Genomic DNA, 26,809 nt, shown 5'->3' with positions numbered 1-26,809 from the left:
AGACCAGTTGATCTGCCGTTTCTTTTCTTTTCTCCTCTGCTCCCCTTTTCCTTGAGGGGGGGGGGCACAGGTCCGGTGGCCATGGATGAAGTGCTGGCTGTCCAGAGTCGGGACCCGGGGTGGACCGCTCGCCTGTGCATCGGCTGGGAACATCTCTGCGCTGCTGACCCGTCTCCGCTCGGGATGGTGTCCTGCTGGCCCCACTATGGACTGGACTCTTACTATTATGTTGGATCCACTATGGACTGGACTCTCACAATATTATGTCAGACCCACTCGACATCCATTGCTTTCGGTCTCCCCTAGAGGGGGGGGTTACCCACATATGCGGTCCTCTCCAAGGTTTCTCATAGTCATTCACATCGACGTCCCACTGGGGTGAGTTTTTCCTTGCCCGTATGTGGGCTTTGTACCGAGGATGTCGTTGTGGCTTGTGCAGCCCTTTGAGACACTTGTGATTTAGGGCTATATAAATAAAGATTGATTGATTGATTGATTGAATGTACCAGCCTCAAAGCCTCTCTCCACCTCCCGTCAGGTATAGGTGCTCCAAGGTCATGCTCCCATGATTCTCTGACAGGTGAAGTATTAAGTGGATTCAGAAGGCCGATTTCATTATATATGACAGATATTAAACGTCGTTGGTCAGAGTCAAAGGAGAGAAACCGATCAATTTCTGCTTCTGGGGGGCGGTTGGGAAAATGAGGAAATTGTTTTTTAATAAAATGCCTTGTTTGGAGGTATCGAAAGAAATGAGTATTAGGCAGATTGTATCTTGTTGACAGAGAAGCGAAGGAAGAGAACACTCCATCGTGGTACAGGTCATTGAGAATTTTAAGTCCGTTAGTCGACCAAGTTCGAAACGCAGAATCAGAGCAGGCAGGGAGAAAGGCGGGATTGTTCAAAATCGGAGCACCGCTGGAAGCCTTGTGCAAGCCGTGATGTTTCCTAAATTGAGTCCAAATTTTAATGGTATTTTTAACAACTGGGTTTAGGGAGGTCCCCAATGAACATAATGGTAGCTGTGAGCAAATCACCGCGTGCAGGGAACCATTAGACGATGCCATCTCTATGTGAGCCCAAGGTGGACAGGCGGCTGGGGAGTCGCAATGGACCCAGTACAGAAGTTTATTAATATTGCAGGCCCAGAAATAATTTCTAAAGTTTGGAAGTGCTAGACCACCCTCCGCCTTAGGGAGCTGTAGAGTGGCTTTCCCAAGGCGGGCTGGCCTGTTTTGCCAAATGAAAGCAAGAAGTTGTTGATCAAGGCCAACAAAAAATTATTTGTTGAGACATATAGGGATGTGCTGAAAGAGATATAAAAATTTCGGAAGTAAAATCATTTTTATGAGGTTAATGCGGCCAACTAGGGATAGGGGGAGGGCAGCCCACCTGGACAAGTCCGATTTACATTTGTCCAACAGTGCTTGAAAGTTTTTACGGAACAGCTCTGTGGGAGAATTCGAGACGAACACACCCAGATATTTAAATCCTTCCTCCGAGATCTTAAAGGGGAATTGTGAGCGCGGGAGTGACCTTGCCAAATTATTCACGAAAAATAGTTTGCTTTTCTGAATATTCAGTTTGTACCCTGACAAACGACCGAACTGATCCAGAATCGATAGTATATGGGGAAGCGAGGATGAGGGGTCTGAAACGAACAACAGAAGATCGTCGGCATATAGGGAGAGCTTATGAACCCGACCGAAGCGAGTGATACCCTTAAATTCCTCCCAATTCTTAAGCCAAATAGCAAGCGGTTCTATGGCTATATTAAACAGCAAGGGTGAAAGTGGACATCCCTGCCGGGTCCCACGCTGGAGAGGGAAGTACGCTGAACGGATGCCGTTAGTATGTACGGAGGCAAGTGGAGTCTCGTACAGCACTCTAACCCAAGAAATAAATTTAGAATCAAAACCAAATTTCTCCATAATAAAAAATAAGTAGCCCCACTCCACCCTATCGAACGCCTTCTCCGCATCCAGCGCCACCACAACCTCCGGAGTATCAGATGGTGGAGAGAGAACTATATTCAACAATCTTCTGGTATTGAAGAATGGATGCCTCCCCAGCGTGAAACCTGTCTGATCAGCCGAAATTATTGAGGGCATCACGGCTTGAAGACGTATAGAGAGAACTTTCGCCAGAATCTTGCAGTCCACGTTCAAAAGTGAGATCGGTCTGTAGCTACCACAAGAGGTAGCATCTCTGTCTTTCTTAAGAAGAAGTGAAATGGAAGCCTCTGACAAGGTCCTTGGTAAGCGGCCGGCGTTGAAGGAATCATTAAACATTCTTGCTAAAATGGGGGATAACAATAATGAGTAAGCCTTGTAAAATTCAACTGTGAAGCCATCAGGGCCGGGCGACTTTCCATTTTGCATAGATCGGATTGCCTCCTGTATCTCTGACGAGGAGATAGGTCTACCCAGCTCCCTGGCAATGTTTATATCAATGCAAGGATATGTTAATGAATCGAGGGGGTTGGGGCAAATCGCGGAGACAGGAGAGCATTCAGAAGTGTATAATATAGTGTAAAATTCGGAAAAACACCTATTAATATCCACTGGATCGGAAGTATAACTACCATCGGGCAGTTTAATTTTGGGGATTGACCGCGATGCGCAAGCAGCCCTGGCCCGTTGAGCTAAAAGTCGGCCGGCCTTGTCTCCGTGTTCATAGAAGCATTGTTTGGATTGTCGCAGTTGTCTCTCTACTATGTGCGTCATAAGCAGGTCATGTTCTGAATGTAGCAGAATACGCTTTTTATACAGGGTTGGAGATGGACAAACAGCGTATACATTGTCGAGGTCGAGGAGTTCTTTAGCAATTTCCGTCAACCTAGCCCTCTCAGTCCTCCTCATCCTGGAAATATAAGATATCACCTGTCCTCGGATAGTAGCCTTAAGTGCTTCCCACAAAGTGCTGTTTCCGATATCAGGGGTGTCATTAAACTCAATATAGGTACGAATTTCTGTTTCAATAAAATCTTTGAACTTAATGTCTGAGAGCAAGTGTGAGCTGAACCTCCACATTGTGCGGCCGGTTACACCTTGCGGAAATTTAATGTTGACTGAGATTGGCGCGTGGTCAGAGACGGCTATCTGGTGGTAGTCGCATGCATTAATACAATGCAAGAGATTGTTATCTATTAAAAAGAAATCAATACGGGAAAACGAATGGTGAACGTGCGAGAAAAATGAAAATGCCTTCCCATGTGGGTTCCTGAATCTCCAGGGATCCGAAAGTCCCACCTGGTTTGCATAAGTTGACACAGCCTCTGCTGCTTTGGATAGTGTATTTGGGTATGGGAGGATCGATCAAGAATCGCATCCTGGACTAAGTTAAAATCCCCGCCTACGATTATGCGATGGTTGTCAACGTTGGGGATCCTAGCAAAAAGTCTTGTGAAAAAAGTGTCGTCATCCCAGTTAGGTGCATACACAGAGACTAAAATTACCGGTGTATTCTGTAACATGCCCGAAACCACAACATAGCGACCCTCTTTATCTTCTATAACGTCTGCTGGCTCAAACATAACACGCTTATGGATAATTATGGCCGAACCCCTAGCCCTAGCAGAAAATTTGGAATGGAATAAATGGCTCATCCAAGACCTCTTAATACGGAGATTTTCTGATGTCTTCAGGTGTGTTTCTTGCAGAAATATAATGTCCCCTTTAAGATGCTGCAGACGAGTTAAGACCTTACCAATTTTGACGGCGTTGTTCATGCCTTTGGTGTTCCAAGAGATGATACGCACTCCGTCACTCGTCATCCTACCAGCATCCGCCATCCACTAGACCCCAACAGTAAATCTGTCTGACACGCCTTAGACCCCACGGGGAGTGATGGGAGGGAGAGAGGGAAGGTATAGCAGCAAAAAATAAAAATAACAAAGTGGTACAAAACACCCAGGTAAGAAAAAAAGAAAGAATAATAAAAAATAAAAATAAATAAAAAACTAATAATGACATAAAGACACATTTCAACAAACCCCAACAAATTAGAATACAATTACCCTTACTACCCACCCTAAATAAGAACCTTATCTGAGCTCTCTCGCTCTTACTTAGCCTAACTTGACTAATGCTAACTTCCGGAGTCTCCTCCCTTACAGTAACAGTAATGAACTCCATAAAGCAAAATAAGAATTTAAAGTGAGCCTACATTCGCGAGACGTATCCCAACCTGAGTGTATAGTAATATAGGAAATATTAGCCAGTGTGTAAATTGCAACACTCAAACATTGCTTCCTATTATGAGCACACATCTAAAGTGGTGGTTAGTGCATAGAACAGCAAAACAAACGAAGGCCCACAGTGTCCACAATGAATGCAAAGTTGTCATAAATCAGGCCTCTAGAAAAGTTGAACTTACAGTTTTTATTCCAGGGGCTGCACAGTCAATGTGCAAATTGTTGTCAAGTACAGCCGTTTTGTAGGGGTAAAAAGTCGTCCAAACCCGTCAGGTATCTTGTGTGCGGATTGATGTCAAGAAGTCCTTGGCCTCTATAACCGATCCGAATCTCTTCTTACCACCATCCTTCGTTACTATGACAAGTCTGGCCGGGAACAATAATGCTGGTCGTAGGCCCATTTGGTAGAGCTCCGACATCACATCGCGGTATTTTTGGCGTTGTTCCACCACATCAGGCGCGTAGTCCTCGTAGATGGCGACGGGGTACCCTCGGTATTGTAGCTTGCCTCTCCTGGCCCTGGCCTCGCGGATAATTCTCTCCTTCACCTGGTACTTGTGTAGCCGTATCAGAACGGGCCTCGGTCTCTGGTCTGGCTTCGGCTTGCTAGCGAGTGTCCGATGGGCCCGGTCGCACTCCAGCGGTGATTCAAAGAAATCCTCGTCAAAAATCTCCTTCAGTAGCTCCGCAAAAAAGGTAGTTGGACGTGGCCCTTCCACGGACTCTGGTATGCCGACCACTCGGATGTTATTTCGCCGACTCCGGGATTCGAGGTCGCTAACTTTAGCCCGTAGCTTAGCTTCGATCTCCGTTAGCTTAGCACATGTTGCTTCCAATGCTAGCAGGCGTTCGTCTTGCAAAGTAGCATTTTCCTCGAGTGCAGTAATTTTCTGAGAATGTTCAGAGACCTTGATGTGCACCTTATCAATCTTTGTCTCGAGTGTAGAAATTGCTGTCCTGAAGTCCGCTGAGAGGGCCTGGCGGTGCTCTTCCAGAAGACTAGCTATAGCCGACATGTTGACTTTGCCGGCACCCCCGTCGGAGGAGCTAGGTCCGGCACTGGTATCTCTGGCGCTCCGCTTCGTCGAGTGAGTTGGCATTTTTTGCCGGTTGCAACTCCGGAGTGATATAATCACCCGCTCGCCGACTCTCTGGCGTAGTTTGTGGAGTTTTAAAAGAGTGGTAATGTAAAAAGTTGTGGGAGGGAGACTCAACACGTGTCTACTCCATCTTGCCCAAACCGGAAGTCCATTTTCATGTATTTTTGAAAAAGCGTCAGGGAGCCATTAGGACAGCGCTAAAGAGCCACATGCGGCTTTAAAGCCAAAGTTGCCGATACCGTCCTAAACTGTGTAGTGAAGTATGTTTAGCTATTCCTCGTCTCTGAGGATGATACTTGTAAGAACCATAGTTCATTTGCCGCCATGGTGGCAAGGATTAGTGATTTAGAAATAGCTAAAACACTGCAGAGAGATGTTAGCCGCTAGATAGCTATGTTTTAAAGCACTGTTTGCAGAGCGGCGCTTCCGTGTTTTTACAGCTTCACCTTTATTGTTAATTTTCAAGCCAAAATATGCCCATTCTCCCTTTTCCGTCTTCACGCTGTTTCTGCTTGCTAGTGGTCTATGTGTGTGTTGACTGCTCATATTACCAGCAATGTCACCATAATCACGTCGATGAAAAAAAAAAGTACCGGTATTTTTTAAAGGATGCATAGTACCTTTTTCAATTCATAAGTACCACAGTATTTCATTAGTACAGTACCGGTGTACCGTACAATCCTAATTGAACTGCCACCTTACTAGTTCTTTGCAGATTTCCACAGCTTTGGAAATCCTTTGTATATGTAGGGTATTACAAATGAAAAATTTAAAAGTATTTTTGTAGCTCGTATTAGCTGAATTTACACAGTAAACTGTTGTTGCCAATGTAAGCAGTGAGCTCAACTAGTGCTGTGCGACATGGAGAAAAATATATATTCGAAAATATGTAATATTACTGTGTATCCCAATATCAATAGATTATCACAATATAGTATTTTTTCTTATAATTACATTTGCAGTTTGCTTGTTATAGACAGTGCCCTTTGGACAACAACTCTGTCAGGCTTCTTTGGTGTGTTTTTCTTTTCATCACTTTGTTTATTTGACTCAATGTTAGTATTGTGTCACATTTTAGCACCAACTCTGTATTTTTATTCATGCCGTGACTTAATTGATAGAAAACATTAGTAATGTTCAAGTCGTGAGTAGCGATTCATCGTTGGGGGCGTGTTCTGTAGATTACCTTTTTTCGGTCGGTTTCCGTCTCTGATAGTAGCAGACTGCTTTATTTTTGACGTTAATCTCGCTGTAGTGACATAAAAATGCTATCACAAAGCAGTCTGATGCTGCAGTTACTTTAAATAAACAATGGCTAGTTATATTGTCTAATATACATTTTTATGTTTTAGTACAATATATAGTTATAATGCCAGCACGAAGCTCAACCTTCAATTCTGACATCAGCGATTAGCTTCTAATCCATTGAACATTAATGTTTACTTTTGTTTAGGTGTCTCGGTGTACATCTAATTTGCTTCATACCCACACTGAAATGAGAACATACAGTATAGCCCATCATCCTAAATTAAATTATTTAGAAATCACTTCTGTTATTCTGATAGTTAAGCATTGGAGAAAATTAAATGTTGAAGAAGCTGGTTTTATCTCTAGTCATCCTTTTGTTGAATAAACATTTGCTTGTTATACATTGATTGTGTTTTAGAAAAACATCTCATGTTGACTCTGATAAATGAAGTTTTCTGCATTGTGTTTTGTGGGACTTAATGTGCAGCAGTTCTCACCAATTTGATTTCCCAAAGAGCTTGTTTGATGAGCAAATCAAGTATTTTCAAACATTTGTTTCCCTGTTGTTTTGAAAGCAAATACGGTTTGTCCTTTTAGGAAGCATACAGCGCAAATATTGTTCTGACTTCACTATTTCTTTGTTGTAAATCAAAGCTTAGAAAGTGTTCCAAAATATTAGGAGCTTGTGTTAGGAGTGGTAGTGTAATCTGTCTCTTAGTAATATATTTTTTCTAAGAAATATTATCAGTGAATTTATTTTGTGAATAATAGCACCTTGTATCACACTGATCTTGTGACATTCTTCATTGAGGCACTTCAAGCTAAATAAATGAATGCCTCTACCTCCTGACTGCGGTTGAATGTTTCATAAAATGTTTATTGAAAGGTTTTTCAGTAAAAAAAAAAAAAAAAAGATTCAAAAGATTCAAAGATTTTATTTTTGTCATTGTATTCCGACAAAATTTTTTTGGTGGCACTTAAAAAGACAAGACAAAACAAGCGAGACAAAGCTTAAAACAGTACAATACAATATAAACAGTGTGTAATAAACGATTAAAAATAGACTAAGTAAAACTAGGTAATACATGTAAAGTATACAGTGTCGTAAGGAGTATACAATAATAAATAATGACATCATGGAGCGGTGTGATGTAACAGTTGTAACAAACTGTGTTATTGCACATTGCGGTATTTTGCACTGGTGTCAGCACACGGTGGCAGCGAATGAGATAACAGAATGAGGTTGGGATTAGAGGGTATGGTCGACCCCGAAAGGAATAAGCGGTAGAAAATGGATGGATGGATAGATGGGTAGGACAATGGGTATTGGACAAGTGTATGTTTGTGTGTGGAGTGGATGTGTATGCACAGTGATTTAAGTCTAGGAGCTCAGCTCCCACAATCGTCTACGCCGCCTTCACCACCCAGGACAGATTTCTTCTTTTCTCTGCTGTGCATCTGCTGTACCACACCGTACCGCCCTAGCCCTGAAGAAGCAGGTCGTTGTCTGTGCATCATTCCTCCAGGTGTTGGACCTACTGCCTGTAACATGTCTCATTGTTGACAGCAATGAGGACTACCACAGTGTTGTGTGCAAATTTCACTGTGGTTTTGGAGAAGTAGATTGGGGCAAAATCGTGGGTGAAGTGTGTGAAGAGGGCTGGACTGAGCACACAGCCCTGCAGTGTGCCTGTGCTCAGGATTATGGTATCAGATGTCAGGTTTCCAGGAAGTCCATAATCCATGTACACAGTGTGGTGGGGAGTTCAAGTTTGGAGAGTGGGTCCCCACTGCACTTCTCTGTAGATCCGTTTGCCCGGTAAGCAAACTGGTGTTCATCTAGGTCTGCAGGGATGCTGTCTTTGATGTGTGCTAAGACACTCCTCTCAAAGCACTTCATTATGATAAGGGTGAGGGCAATTGGATGGTAGTCATTAAGTGATGTAACAGCAGGTTTTTTGGGCACAGGAATAATGGTTATGGATTTGAGGCAGGTGGGGACTGGGGCTTGCTGTAGGGAAAGGTTAAAGATGTTGGTGAACACCCCTGCCAGCTGGTCAGCGCAGGACTTCAGTAGGCAGCCTGTCACCCCATCCGGTCCCGCTGCCTTTCTGGTATTGATCCTTCTCAGGGTGGATCTCACCTGGTGCTGCTGGAGGGTAAGTGTCAGCTCCTCTGGCTGCTTCCTACCAGCAGGCTGAGCTCCTCCTTGGTGTTTCTCAAAGCGAGAAAATAAGGGGTTCAGTGTGTCTGGGAGATCTCTATCCTGACTCCCTGTGTGGTGTTGCTCTTGTAGTCAGTCAGGGACCTGATTCACCTCCACATGCTGCGGAAGTCGTCGTTCTCGAAGTGCCCCTCTATGGTTGTCTGTAATTGTGTTGGGCGTCTTTGATTCCTTTTGTCAGGTTCTTTCGGGCTGTGCTGTAGTTCATCTGGTGTCCTGACTTGTAGGCGGTGTCCCTGTCTTTAAGTAGTACTGTTCTATTAAACCAAGACTTCTGGTTTGGGAACACCTTGCAGAGATGCAGTGGCCTCCTCACTCCATACCTGTACAGTCTTTGTGGTGGGTCTGCTTCTGCCCCCTACTAATCCATAAGATAATGTCATTAGCAGTGAGACGTGGTCTGACAGACCCAGGTGCGGGCTGCTGCAGCTTTGTAAGCCCCCTTGATGTTTGTGTACACCTGGTCCAAAATATTTCTTCCTCTTGTGGGGAAGTCTATATGCTTGTGGAGCTTGGGCAGCACTGTTTTGAGCTCAACATGTATAAAGTCCCCTGCCACAATCTCCTGGATGTTCACAAGGCTATACAGTTCCTCCATGGCTAGCTTGGCGTTGGCGTGTGGTGGGATGTAGACAGCTATAAAGTGGACAACTAAAAACTCCCCGTGAATGTAAAATGGCCTGCATTTCACTGCTAAGTATTCCAGGTCAGGTGAGCAGTGAGTCCCAGTTATGTCTACGGCTGTACACCACTTGTTGTTTATGTACACTACACACACACACGCCCCCACCTCTCTTTGAGCATGCAGTCCTGTCGGCCCGGTAAACAGCGCAGCCAGTTAGCCCGATAGCCTTGTCGGGAACGTTGTTGTCCAGCCAAGTGTCCGTAAATACTGTCACACACCTGCAGGTCTTGTCAGAGAATATCCTAGGCTTATTTTATCGATCTTGTTGACGAGTGACCAACAGTTGGACAAGAAGAGACTCTGTAGTGCTGGTCAATGCGGGTTAGCTCTTAGCCTAGCCTGCAGGCCACCTCTCTTGCCCCTCTTCTGGCGCCGTTGTCTGCGCTTTCTGCGCCGTCTGAGAGGTGGGGTGAAGAAGGTTCTCTGTTTTCTGTTGGAATGTCCAGCGAGTTTGGTGTTTCAGTAGTGTATGACCAGTACTGTTTGCCCTAGCAGAGTAGTTCAGCTCGACTATACTGTAAGTGAGCATTTACGGCAGATAAAAACATATAACTCACAAAAAACAAACAAAAGACTACCAAAAGACAAAAGACTACAAAAATACGGAAAGTGCCGAGCCGCTCTGTGTGTATGTGCCACCATCTTGGATCATGCCAAAAATCTAGTAAATTTACTAAATCCGAAAAGAACAGCAAATTATTTCAGTATATCACTTTAAGTATATTGTATAGCATACTTGCCAACCTTGAGACCTCCGATTTTAGGAGGGGGGGTTGGGGCGGGGGCGTGGTTGGGGGCGTGGTTAAAAGGGGAGGAGTATATTTACAGCTAGAATTCACCAAGTCAAGTATTTCATATATATATGTATATAAGAAATACTTGACTTTCAGTTAATTCTAGCTATAAATATATATATTTATTTTATTATATATATATATATATATATATATATATATATATATATATATATATATATATATATATATATATATATATATATATATAAATAAGAGAAATACTTGAATTTCAGTGTTCATTTATTTACACACACATAACACTCATCTACTCATTGTTGAGTTAAGGGTTGAATTGTCCATCCTTGTTCTATTCTCTGTCACTATTTTTCTAACCATGCTGAACACCCTCTCTGATGATGCATTCTGATTTGTCTCCTTGTTGTGTGCGCAGTTGTGCACTGCACTCTTTAAAAGCCGTAGATGTTATTGTCACATATGCATGTACAGTAGATGGCAGTATTGCCTGTTTAAGAGTGTCACAACATTGCTGTTTACGGCAGCCGAACTGCTTTACGGTAGACGAAAACTTGACTGCTGTTGTTGTGTGTTGTTGCCGCGCTGGGAGGACGTTAATGAAACTGCCTAACAATAAACCCACATAAGAAACCAAGAGACTCGCCCTCGATCATTCTACAGTTATAACATCATTGGGCAGGCACGTTGTTTTATTGTGGGAAAGCGGACGTGAAAACAGGCTGTCGACACGTCACTCAGGAAGAATTTTGGGAGATTTTCGGGAGAAAATTTGTCCTGGGAGGTTTTCGGGAGAGGCGCTTAATTTCGGGAGTCTCCTGGAAAATTCGGGAGGGTTGGCAAGTATGTTGTATAGGTCACAAAAGAAGTTTGGGAAATGTATAGATGATTTAGTCTCCGGATAAAATGATTGTTTACAACTTGCTCAAAGTTACAGTTTCCTAACCAAAAAAATATACTGTAGCACCACCACCAAACATTACTAATCCTATTGAATAAAACTTGCTCGTCTGGCGTTCAGGCTGTCACTCACTGCTGTCTCGTACACGCACGTGCACATACACAAAGACATGAAACGTACCCCTGCGATAATCGAGAGAACACTGTACTGAGTGAACTACTCCACACAGATGTCTTAATCGAGATTCAAACCGAGAACCACCAGGCCACCACATGCACGATTGTTGGCCTTTTACATAATAAATTACTTTTACTTAAAGTACAGCAAATTTTTTGACATTAATGTAATAATTAACTCTGTTGGATGCTTTTTGTATAACATTATTAGGAATTTATGCATAAACAATCTATTGTAAACAGTTACAGTAGACTTTCAATGGAAGCCTCATCAAGATCTAATGGACTTCCTGCAGACTAAATAAGGTGTGAGGAGCCCGAGATCAAGCAGCATACGTTTCCCTATCACATGGCCATCTGTCAGACACCACTCTCAACACCAATTCCCTTTTTCCCACCCATCACTAATAGCACAGGCTTTTTAACATGCAAATGCTTAACTGTACAATTGTTTGCATTTTTTCTAGGCAGGCATTTTTTTTTTCAAGCCAATACCAATACATAGATATCATATCGATATCTAATGTTTTTTTTAATCGAGATTGAACTGATTTAACACTGTCGTATCAAATCTGGCATTTCAGGTGACTAATACGGTTTGATGTGTTGAATCTTGATATGTTTGCAGAACATATGGTGCAAATAGCACTGAAAATGTCTACCTTTGGAACTGTGACATAGTCCTACAGGTTTGACACCATGTTTGTTTACATTAAGCTCAGGGAAAATTTACAACAGGCCGTTTACAGCACGAAAAAAGGAGTGCTTGATTTGTGTGCCCTAACGAGTCTAAAGCACAGTAGTAATTCATGTTTTTATCGGTTACATGAGGTCTTTTTTTATGTTACCGAATGTATCGGTTTGAATCATAATTCATAATTCCTCATATCAGCCCATATGTTGATATTTATTGTGCACCCAAAATTCTTTTGTATCCTAACAAGAACACTTGTTTCATCGGGGACTTATTGTCCAACCGCCTCTCGCTTATCTTTTATGCAATTGTCACAACAATCAAAATATGCTTTTCTGCAGTAGATCTAAGTAACAACAATAACAAATACTGTATGGTAATGTTTTCCCCTTTTATGCAAGAGGTAGCCTGTTTGTCCTTCTGTTTCAATTGGTGTTGGTAATCAGATTTGCCCTTCTTTGCCCTCTCACACACACCCCATTTTGACTTTTTTTTTACTACTTTCCTGCCTCTGATTTTCTTTGCTCATAACAGCATTTAGCATATCAATGGCAGATTATATAGTTTAACAAAAGCCTACTACTGCAAAGCTCTTTTCCACTCGTCTTTCCAGGCTGACTCTCGGACCTCACACACTGCTCCTTGGCTACGGGGTCTTTGGTGTGCGTGTGTGGTCGCTACCACTTCGTTCAATGGATTTGCGTTGGAAGATCACAAAAGACATGCTTAGTCACTATGGACTCCAGAGATGTGTGTTAAGGCCATTTGTTGGTGTTAGTGATAGTGAATGAGAACGCATATGTGCACCGGACAACAGTTAAAGTTCTAGGTGTTTTTTTCCACATGCATATTATATGCAGGTAGGAAGAAGAATGTGACCTTAATGACATGCTGCTTTATGCATGCAGGTATGTGATGTCGGAATGTGTCCGAAACTTGCTAATTTATTGTTCTTGCACCTCTGTCTTTCACTTAGTTTAATGAGGTATGGAACAAAATAATTGTCCTCGGCCCTCTCACGTTGCAGATGTTCCTGGTGTGGAGTGAGACGTGTTTTCTGTGGAAACTTTTGCACCGAATGTTAAGAGGTGGTGACTCCAGCTGGCAGCTGCACTGACAATGTTGTGTGTTTGAGTGTGTGAGTGCGGATCAGAGAGCTGGCATGTGAGAACTTCTCGGTGACACTGCAGCCACCACAGGAAAAATGCTCGCCTCCAACATTTATTCACCGCCACCTTTAGTATTGATGCTATAAGGCAAATAGCAGGTTGAGGTTGTGGGCTTTTGTGAATGGGAATTGTGGAATGTAGTTTTTTCTTCATAAATCAAAAGCAAAACGCATCCATCCATCCAGCCATGGTTCTAAACTTCTTTCTCACATATATCCCAAAAATATTGTGTCAAACCTTCACAATTATCTAAAATGTGTGAGGTTTTCCATGTTACTAAAGGTTATGGCTTGAAATATCCTAAAAGATTGATTGTACCATTTAACTGGTACCTGCAAAAAGTGTTGGCTGGAACATAGATGGTGTTGATCTACAATGTTCAGCTTGGGCCTAGTCTTTCGGAAGTTTTTTTTCCAAATAGGGTCCTGAACAGGGTCCTGTTTTTTAATGCAGAGTTAAAAGTTGTCCATTTTGACAGTTCAGCTCTCTAGATTTGGTGTTGCAAGTCATGTGATACACTCATGATTTCCCATATCCATTAATCTATCCGTCTTTGTATCTGCTTCTTGGCAGCTAAAAGCCTGCAGGTGTCTTACTGTGCCGCCTTGGCAGAGGCAGTGCCAGCCCTGTCCTTTTAGGGTGACTATTGCATTGTCATGGGTGGCCCATTGTGTGTGACCTGGTTCACAGGGAAACAGCTGCTAGATCCCCCTGTGCCGGTCTGCTTGGCATTGAAATGAGGCTCACAAAACAATTTTAGTGGCCCGGATTCACTCTTGAATACCATTGATGCAGGATATATCCAAACATCCATCTGGTTTTGATCTGCTTTATCCGCCAGGCAGAATTGATGTTATACTTTGTTGGATCACACAACATCCTCTCCTGTAGCCCTTGAAACAAGACTCTTTTATGAGCTTTAAAAGATTAAGATGTATGAATGTAGTACCGCTCACTATTGCGTATATGTTTATATGATTTGTTTAAAGCTGCTCCATGAAGCTAAGCTGCCCTCTGTACAGGAAGTGACTCATAATTGACTGGTGCTGCACTTTCTGAGCTGTGATCCTCCACCACTTGCTTTAGGATTTTTACCTCCTCCTCATTGCAGTCTTTCTCAGTCACATTCTTAAATCACACTACAAACCCCGTTTCCATATGAGTTGGGAAATTGTGTAAGATGTAAATATAAACGGAATACAATGATTTGCAAATCCTTTTCAACCCATATTCAATTGAATGCACTACAAAGACAAGATATTTGATGTTCAAACTCATAAACCTTTTTTAAAAAAAAATAATAATTAACTTAGAATTTCATGGCTGTAACACGTGCCAAAGTAATTGGGAAAGGGCATGTTCACCACTGTGTTATATGGCCTTTCCTTTTAACAACACTCAGTAAACGTTTGGGAACTGAGGAGACACATTTTTTAAGCTTCTCAGGTGGAATTCCTTCCCATTCTTGCTTGATGTACAGCTTAAGTTTTTCAACAGTCCGGGGGTCTCCGTTGTGGTATTTTAGGCTTAATAATGCGCCACACATTTTTGATGGGAGACAGGTCTGGACTACAGGCAGGCCAGTCTAGTACCCGCACTCTTTTACTATGAAGCCACGTTGATGTAACAGGTGGCTTGGCATTGTCTTGCTGAAATAAGCAGGGGCGTCCATGGTAACGTTGCTTGGATGGCAACATATGTTGCTCCAAAACATGTATGTACCTTTCAGCATTAATGGCGCCTTCACAGATGTGTAAGTTACTCATGTGTTGGGCACTAATACACCCCCATACCATCACAGATGCCGGCTTTTCAACTTTGCGCCTATAACAATCCGAATGGTTATTTTCCTCTTTGGTCCGAAGGACACGACCTCCACAGTTTCCAAAAACAATTTGAAATGTGGACTCGTCAGACCACAGAATACTTTTCCACTTTGTATCAGTCCATCTTAGATGAGCTCAGGCCCAGCGAAGCCGACGGCGTTTCTGGGTGTTGTTGATAAACGGTTTTCGCCTTGCATAGGAGAGTTTTAACTTGCACTTACAGATGCAGCGACCAACTATAGTTACTGACAGTGGGTTTCTGAAGTGTTCCTGAGCCCATGTGGTGATATCCTTTACACACTGATGTCGCTTGTTGATGCAGTACAGCCTGAGGGATCGAAGGTCACAGGCTTAGCTGCTTACATGCAGTGATTTCTCCAGATTCTCTGAACACTTTGATGATATTACGGACCGTAGATGGTGAAATCCCTAAATTCCTTGCAATAGCTGGTTGAGAATGGTTTTTCTTAAACTGTTCGACAATTTGCTCACACATTTGTTGACAATGTGGTGACCCTCGCCCCATCCTTGTTTGTAAATGACTGAGCATTTCATGGAATCTACTTTTATACCCAATCATGGCACCCACCTGTTCCCAATTTGCCTGTTCACCTGTGGGATGTTCCAAATAAGTGTTTGATGAGCATTCCTCAACTTTATCAGTATTTATTGCCACCTTTCCCAACATCTTTGTCACATGTTGCTGGCATCAAATTCTAAAGTTAATGATTATTTGCAAACAAATTTTTTTTTATCAGTTTGAACATCAAATATGTTGTCTTTGTAGCATATTCAACTGAATATGGGTTGAAAATGATTTGCAAATCATTGTATTCTGTTTATATTTACATCTAACACAATTTCCCAACTCATATGGAAACGGTGTTTGTACATCACGCTGGTGAACTCATGACTGGATTGTGTTGGTCTGTCTAGACTCGACCAACCGAAACAGGACCAAACAAGTCAGGGCTGATAATCAGTACCTCTTTGTCCTTTTCAAATCTCACTCTCCTAAAAATGTTCTAGAGTTGAACTTACCACAGAGCAATGCTGACCGTTAAGATGCACATTTTCTGTTTTGTATCACATATACTGTAGGATTTTACAAGTATCTCAAACTGACTCGTCTCCCCCTCCAGTTCCCAGAGTGTGGCTTCTTTGGCATGTACGACAAGATCTTGCTGTTTCGCCATGACCTAAATGATGAAAACATTCTGCAGAAGCTGACCTCCGCGGAAGACATCCACGAGGGAGACCTTATTGAGGTGGTGCTTTCCGGTATGTATGCTGTAAACTATAATCCTAAATGTGTGTGCGCACTGTCCGATAACTGTTATTAATAGGGATGTCCCGGTCAGCATTTTTGGCCTCTAATCCAACTTTTTTTTTTTGCTTCAGATCCGATCCAGTTCGTGTGTCCATTTGATACTTTGACAATGTTATTGTTGAATATGTAACTGAAAATGTTTTTTTTAGCAAGTAACTAAATTAAACACAGTGAAACATATTTAGGATGCTTATTTAGTTGGAATTGGTTAGTGTTACAGTACCATCCTTACAAGGCTGCGCCTTTAGACCTGAACCGTAGTTAAGGACAAACTGACCCCTTTGTTTGGCTTCTCGGTCCTCGGTCCTGTTACACGATCGGGATCGGGACATCTGTAGTTTTTACAGAGTGGCTAAAACACAAAGCAAATGGAATACACTAAGTGCATAGGCTAGCTACCAACAGACACCCTGCAAGGAAGTTACCAAATTGCTAAAACACTGTTCGACAGACCGTAGTATTTAACATAAACGGCTTGATCTTTTTAAACAAATTACTGGTATACTGATGTTTGAAATCAATAGAACATTGGGGTACCAGTTTTTGATCCCAGTTATCACTGACACACCTGCCCGCTTGTTGTGTCATGTGTAACAACACTGCACACTGGGTCAGTTGCTCCCACTGAGACTTCTTTGTGCTGAGTGAAACATTGTGATTATGATGGGTTTTTTCATTGTCACTGAATGACTACCAATGAATCAACTGACACTCCTTCCTACATTTTGAGTTGAGCTTTTTAGAATTCCCTTATCAAAATTTTCCATGAGATGATTCACTTTTAAGTAAGCTATTCATGTGTTTTGAGGATACTTACAGCCAATATTGATTATATCCGCTTCCTGTGTAAATGCTGAGATCACAAATGAATTAAAATGTGTTTTTCTCAAAGCTGTCCATCTGTCTGGATCTGGAAACACCTGACACCACCTGTGCTGAATTCTCTACCCTTTCTTCAGAGCCCACAGTATTGTTTGCAGGGCTTTAGGCTGGGTGCAATTGTATAGGTTCAGGATCTGAGGATACTTCAGGCATCAGGGCTAAGGAATGCAGACTGGATAACTTCCTTCTTTTTGTTTCTCACTGTTTGTGTTTTTCTTACGTCAGTGGTCCCCAACCACCGGGCCCGTGGTTTGATTGGTACCGGGCCGCACAAGAAATGATAAAAAAAAATATATATATATATTTTTTATTTTTTTTTATTTTTTATTAAATCAACATAAAAAACACTTACAATTAGTGCACCAACCCAAAAAACCTCCCTCCCCCATTTACACTCATTCACACTCATTCGCACAAAAGGGTTGTTTCTTTCTGTTATTAATATTTCTGGTTCCTACATTATATATCAATATAGATCAATACAGACTTCAGGGATACAGTCCGTAAGCACAAATGATTGTATTTTTTTATGACAAGAAAAAACAAAAACAAACCCGCTGACCGGTCCGCAGTTACAAAAAGGTTGGGGACCACTGTCTTACGTGCTCTTTGTGACAGTCTTTGTTGCTTTTTTCCCACTTGAGCCCACAGTTTTCAACCTCATCAATTCAATCTCCAGGTGAAAGCCGTAGTCGACTTTTTTATGTCACATAAAATGCAATAGTGACCTTCATGCAAGGAGTTTTGCATGATAGACACAGTGAATCCATGTTCTCAAGCTTCTGAGAACATGAATCTCTCCGCCCAATAATTTGTCTCTTGTCACCATCCGTCAGTTTCAAGTTGAATGCTGTGGCTTTGGGAGAGTATCTTTCATTGCAAGAAAGAGGCACAAGTGGCTTTTTCTTGAATCCACGCTCAAAAGAAGAGGGTTTGTTTTTCCTGCAATAAGTGATTGTAGTAGTGGTATGTAAACATGCTCACATATGCAGGCCGGCCCTGGTCACAACACACACTGCAAAGGCCATGTGGGCCCATGAGGTTTGTGGTTTGGCTTGACCGATTGTCCCTTTGTTCTGTTTTTCACTCTTGTCTCTTCCCACCCATTTTCACAAGCTCTTTATTCACAATCACTGGCAATTTGAAATTGATACTAAGTTTAATGTTATTTATAAATACTCAATTTGTTATAAGTATATTTTTCTTCAATTGGAACTTGTGGCTTCTGAATGGAAACACTGTGCCTCAAAGCAAACAGATGAGAGAAGTGGTTACAAAACAACTTGTGGTCAATTAGCACAACACATTTTAAGAACTACTGTGAGTGTTAAGAAGCTGTTTTGCAGAAGTGTGTGAAAATGCCCTTCATTTTGTCTGTTTCTCTTGCCCTACTTGGGTTTCTTTATTATCTTTCACCTCAAAACTGCAGACTGCAAATATCCCCCGCCAGCCAATTTGCTTTTGAATCAGAAAAGTTGATAGTGAGTCCTCAGAGATAATTGTACTGCATCAGGGTGTATGTCACAGTGGGGCTGGGCGGTATACCGCTATTACGAATTATACTGGTATTTATTAGAAAGAGGTATGTATTTGAGACAATACCGCCATACCGATATATGTAATCCTTAATGTTTTGATGCGGAAGTCTCTGCTCATTCTGTCTGCGCTGGGTGCTGTACCGCCTCCTCCTCCACACACAGAGTGTGGCGAGGTAGGAGCCGCGCTCACTTGACACAAACTCCATTCTTTTCTCGGTGTCTTCCCGATCCTGCTTTTTTCTGGATTTTGCTCTCTATGCAAAAATTTTCCTCAGCAGTATTGTTGGCTGCAATCGGGTCTGTTCATGACAGCAGCATAGCGAGTTGCAATCTAGTCATTCTATCAAATCAACACGAGAGAGATGGATGTACTTGAAAACGATGGAGAAGACATTTCTGCCAAAATATAAACTTTGTGTAAATAGATAAGCTCCTAGTTGCAACGGTATGACAAAAACAGATTTAAAAAGCTGCCCGAAATAGTTATATGAGATTCCCAGTTAAAGTACTTTGCCACAACAAATGTGTACACAAAATCTGAGAGGGTGTTTAACTGGAGTGGCAATATTGTCAGCTGCCACACAGCATCCTGCAATTGGCAGCTTGGTGTTCCTGGCTAAAATTTTTATGGGGAAAAAGGGTCTTCTAAAAATGTTGAGCTAAAAAAAACTATTGTTGAATTGTTATCAAGTTGCTGCTGATGTTTAAAATGTCCTCTTAAACCAGGGACTTTATTTTATATTTGGTTCTTTTGTGTTTTTGTTAAATAGCAGAGTATTTCAGCATAGTTAAAGGTTTGTTTTAATGAAGATTATACTTTATTATTATTATATTACATTTCAAGGCTTTTTAACATTTTTACATGCATTTATCTATGAATGAAAATTTTACATTTCCAGAAATGTTAAGTATTTGTTTAAATAAAACAACTTGACACACATACAGTCCTGGTAAAGAACATAATGTCATGGCTGTCTTGAGTTTATAATAATTTATCTTATTTCTCTGAACTCTTAGAGGGATTAGAGCACATACTTATTGGTCACAAAAACATTCATGAAGTTTGGTTTCTTTTATGAATTTATTATGGGTCTACTGAAAATGTGACCAAATCTGCTGGGTCAAAAGTATACATACAGCAATGTTAATATTTGGTTACATGTCCCTTGGCAAGTTTCACTGCAATAAGGCGCTTGTGGTAGCCATCCAAAAGCTTCTGGCAAGCTTCTGGTTGAGTTTTTTACCACTCCTCTTGAAAAAATTGGTGCAGTTCAGCTAAATTTGTTGGTTTTCTGACATGGACTTGTTTCTTCAGCATTGTCCACACGTTTAAGTCAAGACTTTGGGAAGGCTGGGTATTGTGGCCAAACATCTCAATTTGTGTTTCATCTGACATCACATGGACATAGATAAGACCATTTGGAGGAAAGTTCTGTGGTTAGATGAAATAAAGATTGAGCTGTTTGGCCACAATAACCAGCAATATGTTTGGAGGAGAAAAGGTGAGGCCTTTAATTCCAGGAACACCAATTCCTACCGTCAAGCATGGTGGTAGTTTTATGCTCTGGGCCTGTTTTGCTGCTAATGAAACTTGTGCTTTACAGAGAGTAAATGGGACAATGAAAAAGGAGGATTACCTCCAAATTCTTCAGGACAACCTAAAATCATCAGCCTGGAGGTTGGGTCTTGGGCACAGTCAAAACAAACACACGTCAAAAGTGGTAAAGGAATGGCTAAATCAGGCTAGAATTACGGTTTTAGAATGGCCTTCTCAAAGTCCTGACTTAAATGTGTAGACAATGCTGAAGAAACAAGTCCTTGTCAGAAAACCAACACATTAAGCTGAACTGCACCAATTTTGTCAAGAGGAGTGGTCAAAAACTCAACCAGAAGCTTGTGGATGGCTACCAAAAGCGCCTTATTGCAGTGAAACTTGAACCAAACTTCATGAATGTTTTTTGTGACCAACAAGTATGTATCACAAAAAAATAAGAGTTGTAGAAATTATTGGAAACTCAAGACAGCCATGACATTATTTTCTTCACAAGTGTATGTAAACTTTTGACCACAACTGTATTTGGGTTTGACTTTGTCTAAATGTACTTTACGGAAAAAATATTGCGGTATAAATATCGAATATCGGGATTCAGCCAAAATATATTGGGATACGAGTTTTGGTCTACATCGCCCAGCTGTATGTCATAGTCTAAAGCAGTACTCAAAAACTAACTCATAACTATTATGGGTCTTTTGGTAAATCACCAGATTACAATCAGTATGCAGTGGAATCTCCAGTCAAAAGGTTTGCAGTAGGCGTGATCGATACACAAGTCAATAAAAAAGATACCTATCATATATTATATATAATATCAGTATATAAACGATATTAAAGTGATTAGATCTATATTTTTCTTTTTCTTGTTCTTTTATTACAAAACCCTTTTTTGGTTGTTTTTGTTACTGTTTATGTAGCGCCTTTAGTGTTACTCAGTTAACCAACCTAATGACACATTACAATCGTCCTATGTTCGAAGTGTTGGATACCCTTATTTTTGAAGGAATGACTCCTGAAAAGTGTCACAAAAAAGAGTTATGGAAGAATAACAGTTGAACATGTATTGTTTTACAGCAACTGGCAACAAAACACTCATGACATACAGAAAATACAATTATACAATTAGAATTATTTTAAATGTCGTGTGTGTGCACACACTTGTATAAAACCTACTACTACTCTGATTGTGTTTTCTCTTTGTTTTTGTTGTGTTCTGATCTGTGTCACTTTGAGGGAATTTGAAGTTTGATGTCCTCAGGGCTGATGCTGCAGCTCTCCACACTGCGGTCCCATCCTCTCCACTTGTCTTGCTCTTGGGATTGGTTCGCCACTGAACTTTCACGGTTGAAATTCAATCTCGGTCTTTCAAAAAAACTATCGAAGCTCAGCAAAGTGCATAACTAGACACAAACAGCTCCTTGTGTTGATCTTTTGCAACAGTCTTAGTCCAGGAGGCTTTCTCAGTGTGTCTGCTTCCTGGTTCATCTACAAACCCCGTTTCCATATGAGTTGGGAAATTGTGTTAGATGTAAATATAAACGGAATACAATGATTTGTAAATCCTTTTCAACCCATATTCAATTGAATGCACTACAAAGACAAGATATTTCATGTTCAAACTCATAAACTTTTTTTTTTTTTTGCAAATAATAATTAACTTAGAACTTCATGGCTGCAACACGTGCCAAAGTAGTTGGGAAAGGGCATGTTCACCACTGTGTTACATCACCTTTTCTTTAAACAACACTCAATAAACGATTGGGAACTGAGGAAACTAATTGTTGAAGCTTTGAAAGTGAAATTCTTTCCCATTCTTGTTTTATGTAGAGCTTCAGTCGTTCAACAGTCCGTGGTCTCCGCTGTCGTATTTTACGCTTCATAATGCGCCACACATTTTCGATGGGAGACAGGTCTGGACTGCAGGCGGTCCAGGAAAGTACCCGCACACTTTTTTTTACGAAGCCACACTGTTGTAACACTTGCTGAATGTGGCTTGACATTGTCTTGCTGAAATAAGCAGGGGCGTCCATGAAAAAGACGGCGCTTAGATGGCAGCATATGTTGTTCCAAAACCTGTATGTACCTTTCAGCATTAATGGTGCCTTCACAGATGTGTAAGTTACCTATGCCTTGGGCACTAATGCACCCTCATACCATCACAGATGCTGGCTTTTGAACTTTGCGTCGATAACAGTCTGGATGGTTCGCTTCCCCTTTGGTCCGGATGACACTATGTCGAATATTTCCAAAAACAATTTGAAATGTGGACTCGTCAGACCACAGAACACTTTCCCACTTTGCATCAGTCCATCTTAGATGGTCTCGGGCCCAGAGAAGCCGGCGGCGTTTCTGGATGTTGTTAATAAATGGCTTTCGCTTTGCATAGTAGAGCTTTAACTTGCACTTACAGATGTAGCGACCAACTGTATTTAGTGACAGTGGTTTTCTGAAGTGTTCCTGAGCCCATGTGGTGATATCCTTTAGAGATTGATGTCGGTTTTTGATACAGTGCCGTCTGAGCGATCGAAGGTCACGGTCATTCAATGTTGGTTTCCGGCCATGCCGCTTACGTGGAGTGATTTCTCCAGATTCTCTGAACCTTTTGATGATATTATGGACCGTAGATGTTGAAATCCCTAAATTTCTTGCAATTGCACTTTGAGAAACGTTGTTCTTAAACTGTTTGACTATTTGCTCACGCAGTTGTGGACAAAGGGGTGTACCTCGCCCCATCGTTTCTTGTGAAAGACTGAGCATTTTTTGGGAAGCTGTTTTTATACCCAATCATGGCACCCACCTGTTCCCAATTAGCCTGCATACCTGTGGGATGTTCCAAATAAGTGTTTGATGAGCATTCCTCAACTATCAGTATTTATTGCCACCTTTCCCAACTTCTTTGTCACGTGTTGCTGGCATCAAATTCTAAAGTTAATGATTATTTGCAAAAAAAAAAATGTTTATCAGTTTGAACATCAAATATGTTGTCTTTGTAGCATATTCGACTGAATATGGGTTGAAAATGATTTTCAAATCATTGTATTCCGTTTATATTTACATCTAACACAATTTCCCAACTCATATGGAAACGGGGTTTGTAAATCAGTGGTCACCAACCTTTTCAAGCCCAAGGAATGTAACAGTACTAAAATCTCACGATACGATATTATCACGGCATTAAGGCCACGGTATGATATTATTGTGCCCCCCAAAAAAAGACTTAAAAATGCCATAGTATGTAAAATTAAGTGGCAGGGATGTTTAGGATAAACACACTTACTGTAATTGAACACAAACATAATGCTGAAATGTTTTAATCATATTTATTACTACATATTTGTATTTTTAAGTGCAAATAATTGTGCAGGAACATCCACTGTTTCAAACAAATTTCAAAACAAACTTGTGTCTTTAATGTGACAATGTAAACATCCAGTGTAAAACAGTAATGTTCACTTTAGTGTCTTTCAACTTTTACTTTCTGACAAGCAGTGTCCTCCACAGTGAACATGTTTCTATCAGTCTGGATGGAATATGCTGTTTGTAAAAAAAGTTAACTAACAATTGAACTTTTAATATTGTAAATACTACACAAACCGACGTTTCGCTTCGCTGGTTTCAAACATTTTTTCTGGGTGACGGTTTAGGAGGTGACGGTTTAGGAGGTGCCGACGTGTCCAGTGTGCTGCCTTGCGCCCGAGCGCAGCTCATTAGGCTCCATCCCTACGAGACATCAAGAGAACAAGCGGTGGAAAATAGATGGATGGATTAAGGAGTCATCAAGAAGTTTTTCAGTTTACTTGTATTTCCCGTGATGTACAGTTTTCTTTATGGATTTCCGTCCGTGCGCTGCGACCTGACCGGCTGGCTGTGTCGTTTTTTAAACGCCCAAGATGAAAGTCGTGCGCTTTGCTTTGCAGAACACAGACTTTCTTACCTACACCAAAAAGGTTATGTTTTCAGTTCTATAATCTTTTGTCAAAGTATCGGATCCAGACTTGAAATCGGTTTGGATCTAAGGCCAAAAATGTTGATAGGGACATCCCTAAATATAATAATAACATATGCCTTTACTTTGGAGAGTAGACTTCTATTGTAGCTCCTCCAAGTGGCTTTTCTGTCAAACACACTATTAGCAGCTTCTCCATTTTTTTATGGATGAACATCTGTCGTTTAGAATTCATTTTAACGCCCTTGGCTGCCTTTATGATACTTTGGCTTGTGAGTCTTGACTCCTGAGTGAGACACTGGATGTTTTGGTCGAATCTGACAAGGTTCACTGTGACATTCACTACGTTATGTAGGGGTGGAGGAGTGATTGGAAGCTGGCTTGTAAATCAAATGTTTGCTCTAATCTTAAAGTAAAATAATAGCCAAGAGATGACTTATGCACCACCTAGTACACTATCTACAGCCTTGCTCTCCTTTACTGTATTTACCTCTTGGTTTGGGTCTATCAGTCAGTTAGGGGATGACTTCCAAAGAAGACTGACAGCAACAAACAAACCATTTCTCATAATTTTTATAATTTCTAGCCATGTATTTTCCTTATAGAAAAATAGGTGGCGATTTTGTTTTATTATTGAATATCAAAAAAATAGATGTCAAATGCTACTTATAATGCTGACGAGTCAATTTGAGATACATGTAAAATGGTCTAGCATACAAGGTTTAAGATTGTTGAAGCCTGTTGAGTAAACAAATGTTTTATGGTGGTGGAAGAACATCCATTGGCATATTTGTCACTCAGTTCTTTGTCTTGACATACAAAGATGAGTATGTCGGTTGTTGAAAATGTAATATTACAATTACTGCCAATGTTTTTTTCTTGTTCTCAGAAAACACTTAAACCCCCCAAACTCCAAACTACTGCCTACACAAAAAACAGTAATGCTAATGCAGCCTTAGACAGAAAATGAACTCTGGATGTACGTACATGTTTGGAAGCTGTTACCTCACAATCTTACACATCTTCTCATTTTAGTGAATCACACATTCACTTGACTAAAGAACTCTTACTTCCAACAATGATCTCTGTGTTTGACCCACAAACCACCGAGTGAGAAAATAGAAAACAGGAAGAGAAACAAATCTATTGCTTCTCTAGATTATAAATAATAGGCTAATAGGATATAATTATAGAACTGGGTATTGACTTTCTCATTATTAACTTAATGTCAGCGCAGATATAATGCCCTCTACTGTAGTAGTTTGGACATTGCAGAGGAATCCTTCCCTTTGAACTTTTTTATGCTCATTTACATTAACAAAACGTATGAGCTCCTATCAAAACTGTTTTGTGCTACTGTTTATATATTACAATTGTTTGACATAGTTGGACAAAGAATGTGATAATTGTTTCCTTTTTTTTTTTCATTTCCCTCTACCCACTATGACATTATTCTATTTTCTTTTCATCCTTCAATTTGCTTGGCCAAGTTTTGGATTACTTTACTTTTCTAGTTTGGTTACATAATTTGACTATTGTTTCTAGCCCAAGCCACAGTTGAAGACTTCCAGATTCGACCCCACGCCCTCTATGTCCACTCCTACAAGGCCCCCACCTTCTGTGACTACTGCGGGGAGATGCTGTGGGGTCTCGTTCGGCAGGGGCTGAAATGTGAAGGTTAGACACACACATATAAAATTTGTTTGTGCAAAATTCTGAATTAAATTGAGAATGCATCCCAAATTTCTGGCTCCTACAAATTTGAATTGAGGTTGCAAACAGGAAGGAGAAATGCAATTCAAATTCAAACTGAAGAAAGTGGAATTCAAATTCCTTGAAAAGCCAATTCATACTGTTGGTGTATTCCAGAATCATGCTTTGTAGCATATTCCATACATGCCAGTTTTACATACAATATTGTTATTATGAACCTCATAGACATTGTATTTTAAATACAGGAAATGTTTTTTTTATTAACAATTACATAATAAAAGCATCTCCTTTCTGAGCTGCCATCATGGTAGAGGAGTTTGCTTGTCCCAATGATCCTAGGAGCTATGTTGTCCGGGGGCTTCTATGCCCCCTGGTAGGGTCTCCCAAGACAAACAGGTCCTAGTTGAGGGATCAGACAAAGAGCAGCTCAAAGACCTTTATGAAAAGTACAAATCGAGAACCTAGATTTCCCTCGCCAGGACGCGGGTCACCGGGGCTCCCCTCTGGAGCCAGGCCCAGAGGTGGGGCACGATGGCGAGCGCCTGGTGGCCGGGCCTGTCCCCATGGGGCCCGGCCGGGCTCAGCCCGAAAAGGCAACGTGGGTCAATCAATCAATCGATGTTTATTTATATAGCCCTAAATCACAAGTGTCTCAAAGGGCTGCACAAGCCACAACGACATTCATGGTTCAGCGCCCACATAAGGGCAAGGAAAAACTCACAACCCACTGGTACGTCGATGAGAATGACTATAAGAAACCTTGGAGAGGACCGCAGATGTGGGTAACCCCCCCCCCCCCCCCCCTCACCGGGTGCAATGGACGTCGAGTGGGTCTGACATAATATTGTGAAAGTCCA

General features: G+C 41.2%; 1 protein-coding gene across 4 annotated transcripts in view; it reads left to right on the top strand.

Moving 5' to 3' along the window:
• Positions 1 to 26,809, top strand: part of prkd3 (protein kinase D3) — a 112,187-nt gene that overhangs the window by 43,171 nt on the left and 42,207 nt on the right. For all 4 annotated transcript variants that reach the window (XM_061968588.2, XM_061968587.2, XM_061968586.2 and 1 more), the window contains exons 3-4: positions 16,131 to 16,269; positions 25,785 to 25,916. In XM_061968588.2, coding sequence (XP_061824572.1) covers positions 16,131 to 16,269; positions 25,785 to 25,916 — 271 coding nt within the window. The remainder of the gene's footprint in view (positions 1 to 16,130; positions 16,270 to 25,784; positions 25,917 to 26,809) is intronic.

This window comes from Nerophis lumbriciformis, linkage group LG08, assembly GCF_033978685.3.
Source record: "Nerophis lumbriciformis linkage group LG08, RoL_Nlum_v2.1, whole genome shotgun sequence".
Taxonomy (NCBI): domain Eukaryota; kingdom Metazoa; phylum Chordata; class Actinopteri; order Syngnathiformes; family Syngnathidae; genus Nerophis; species Nerophis lumbriciformis.
Note: the sequence above shows the minus strand (reverse complement) of the source record. Positions and strands in the feature narration are given on the sequence as shown.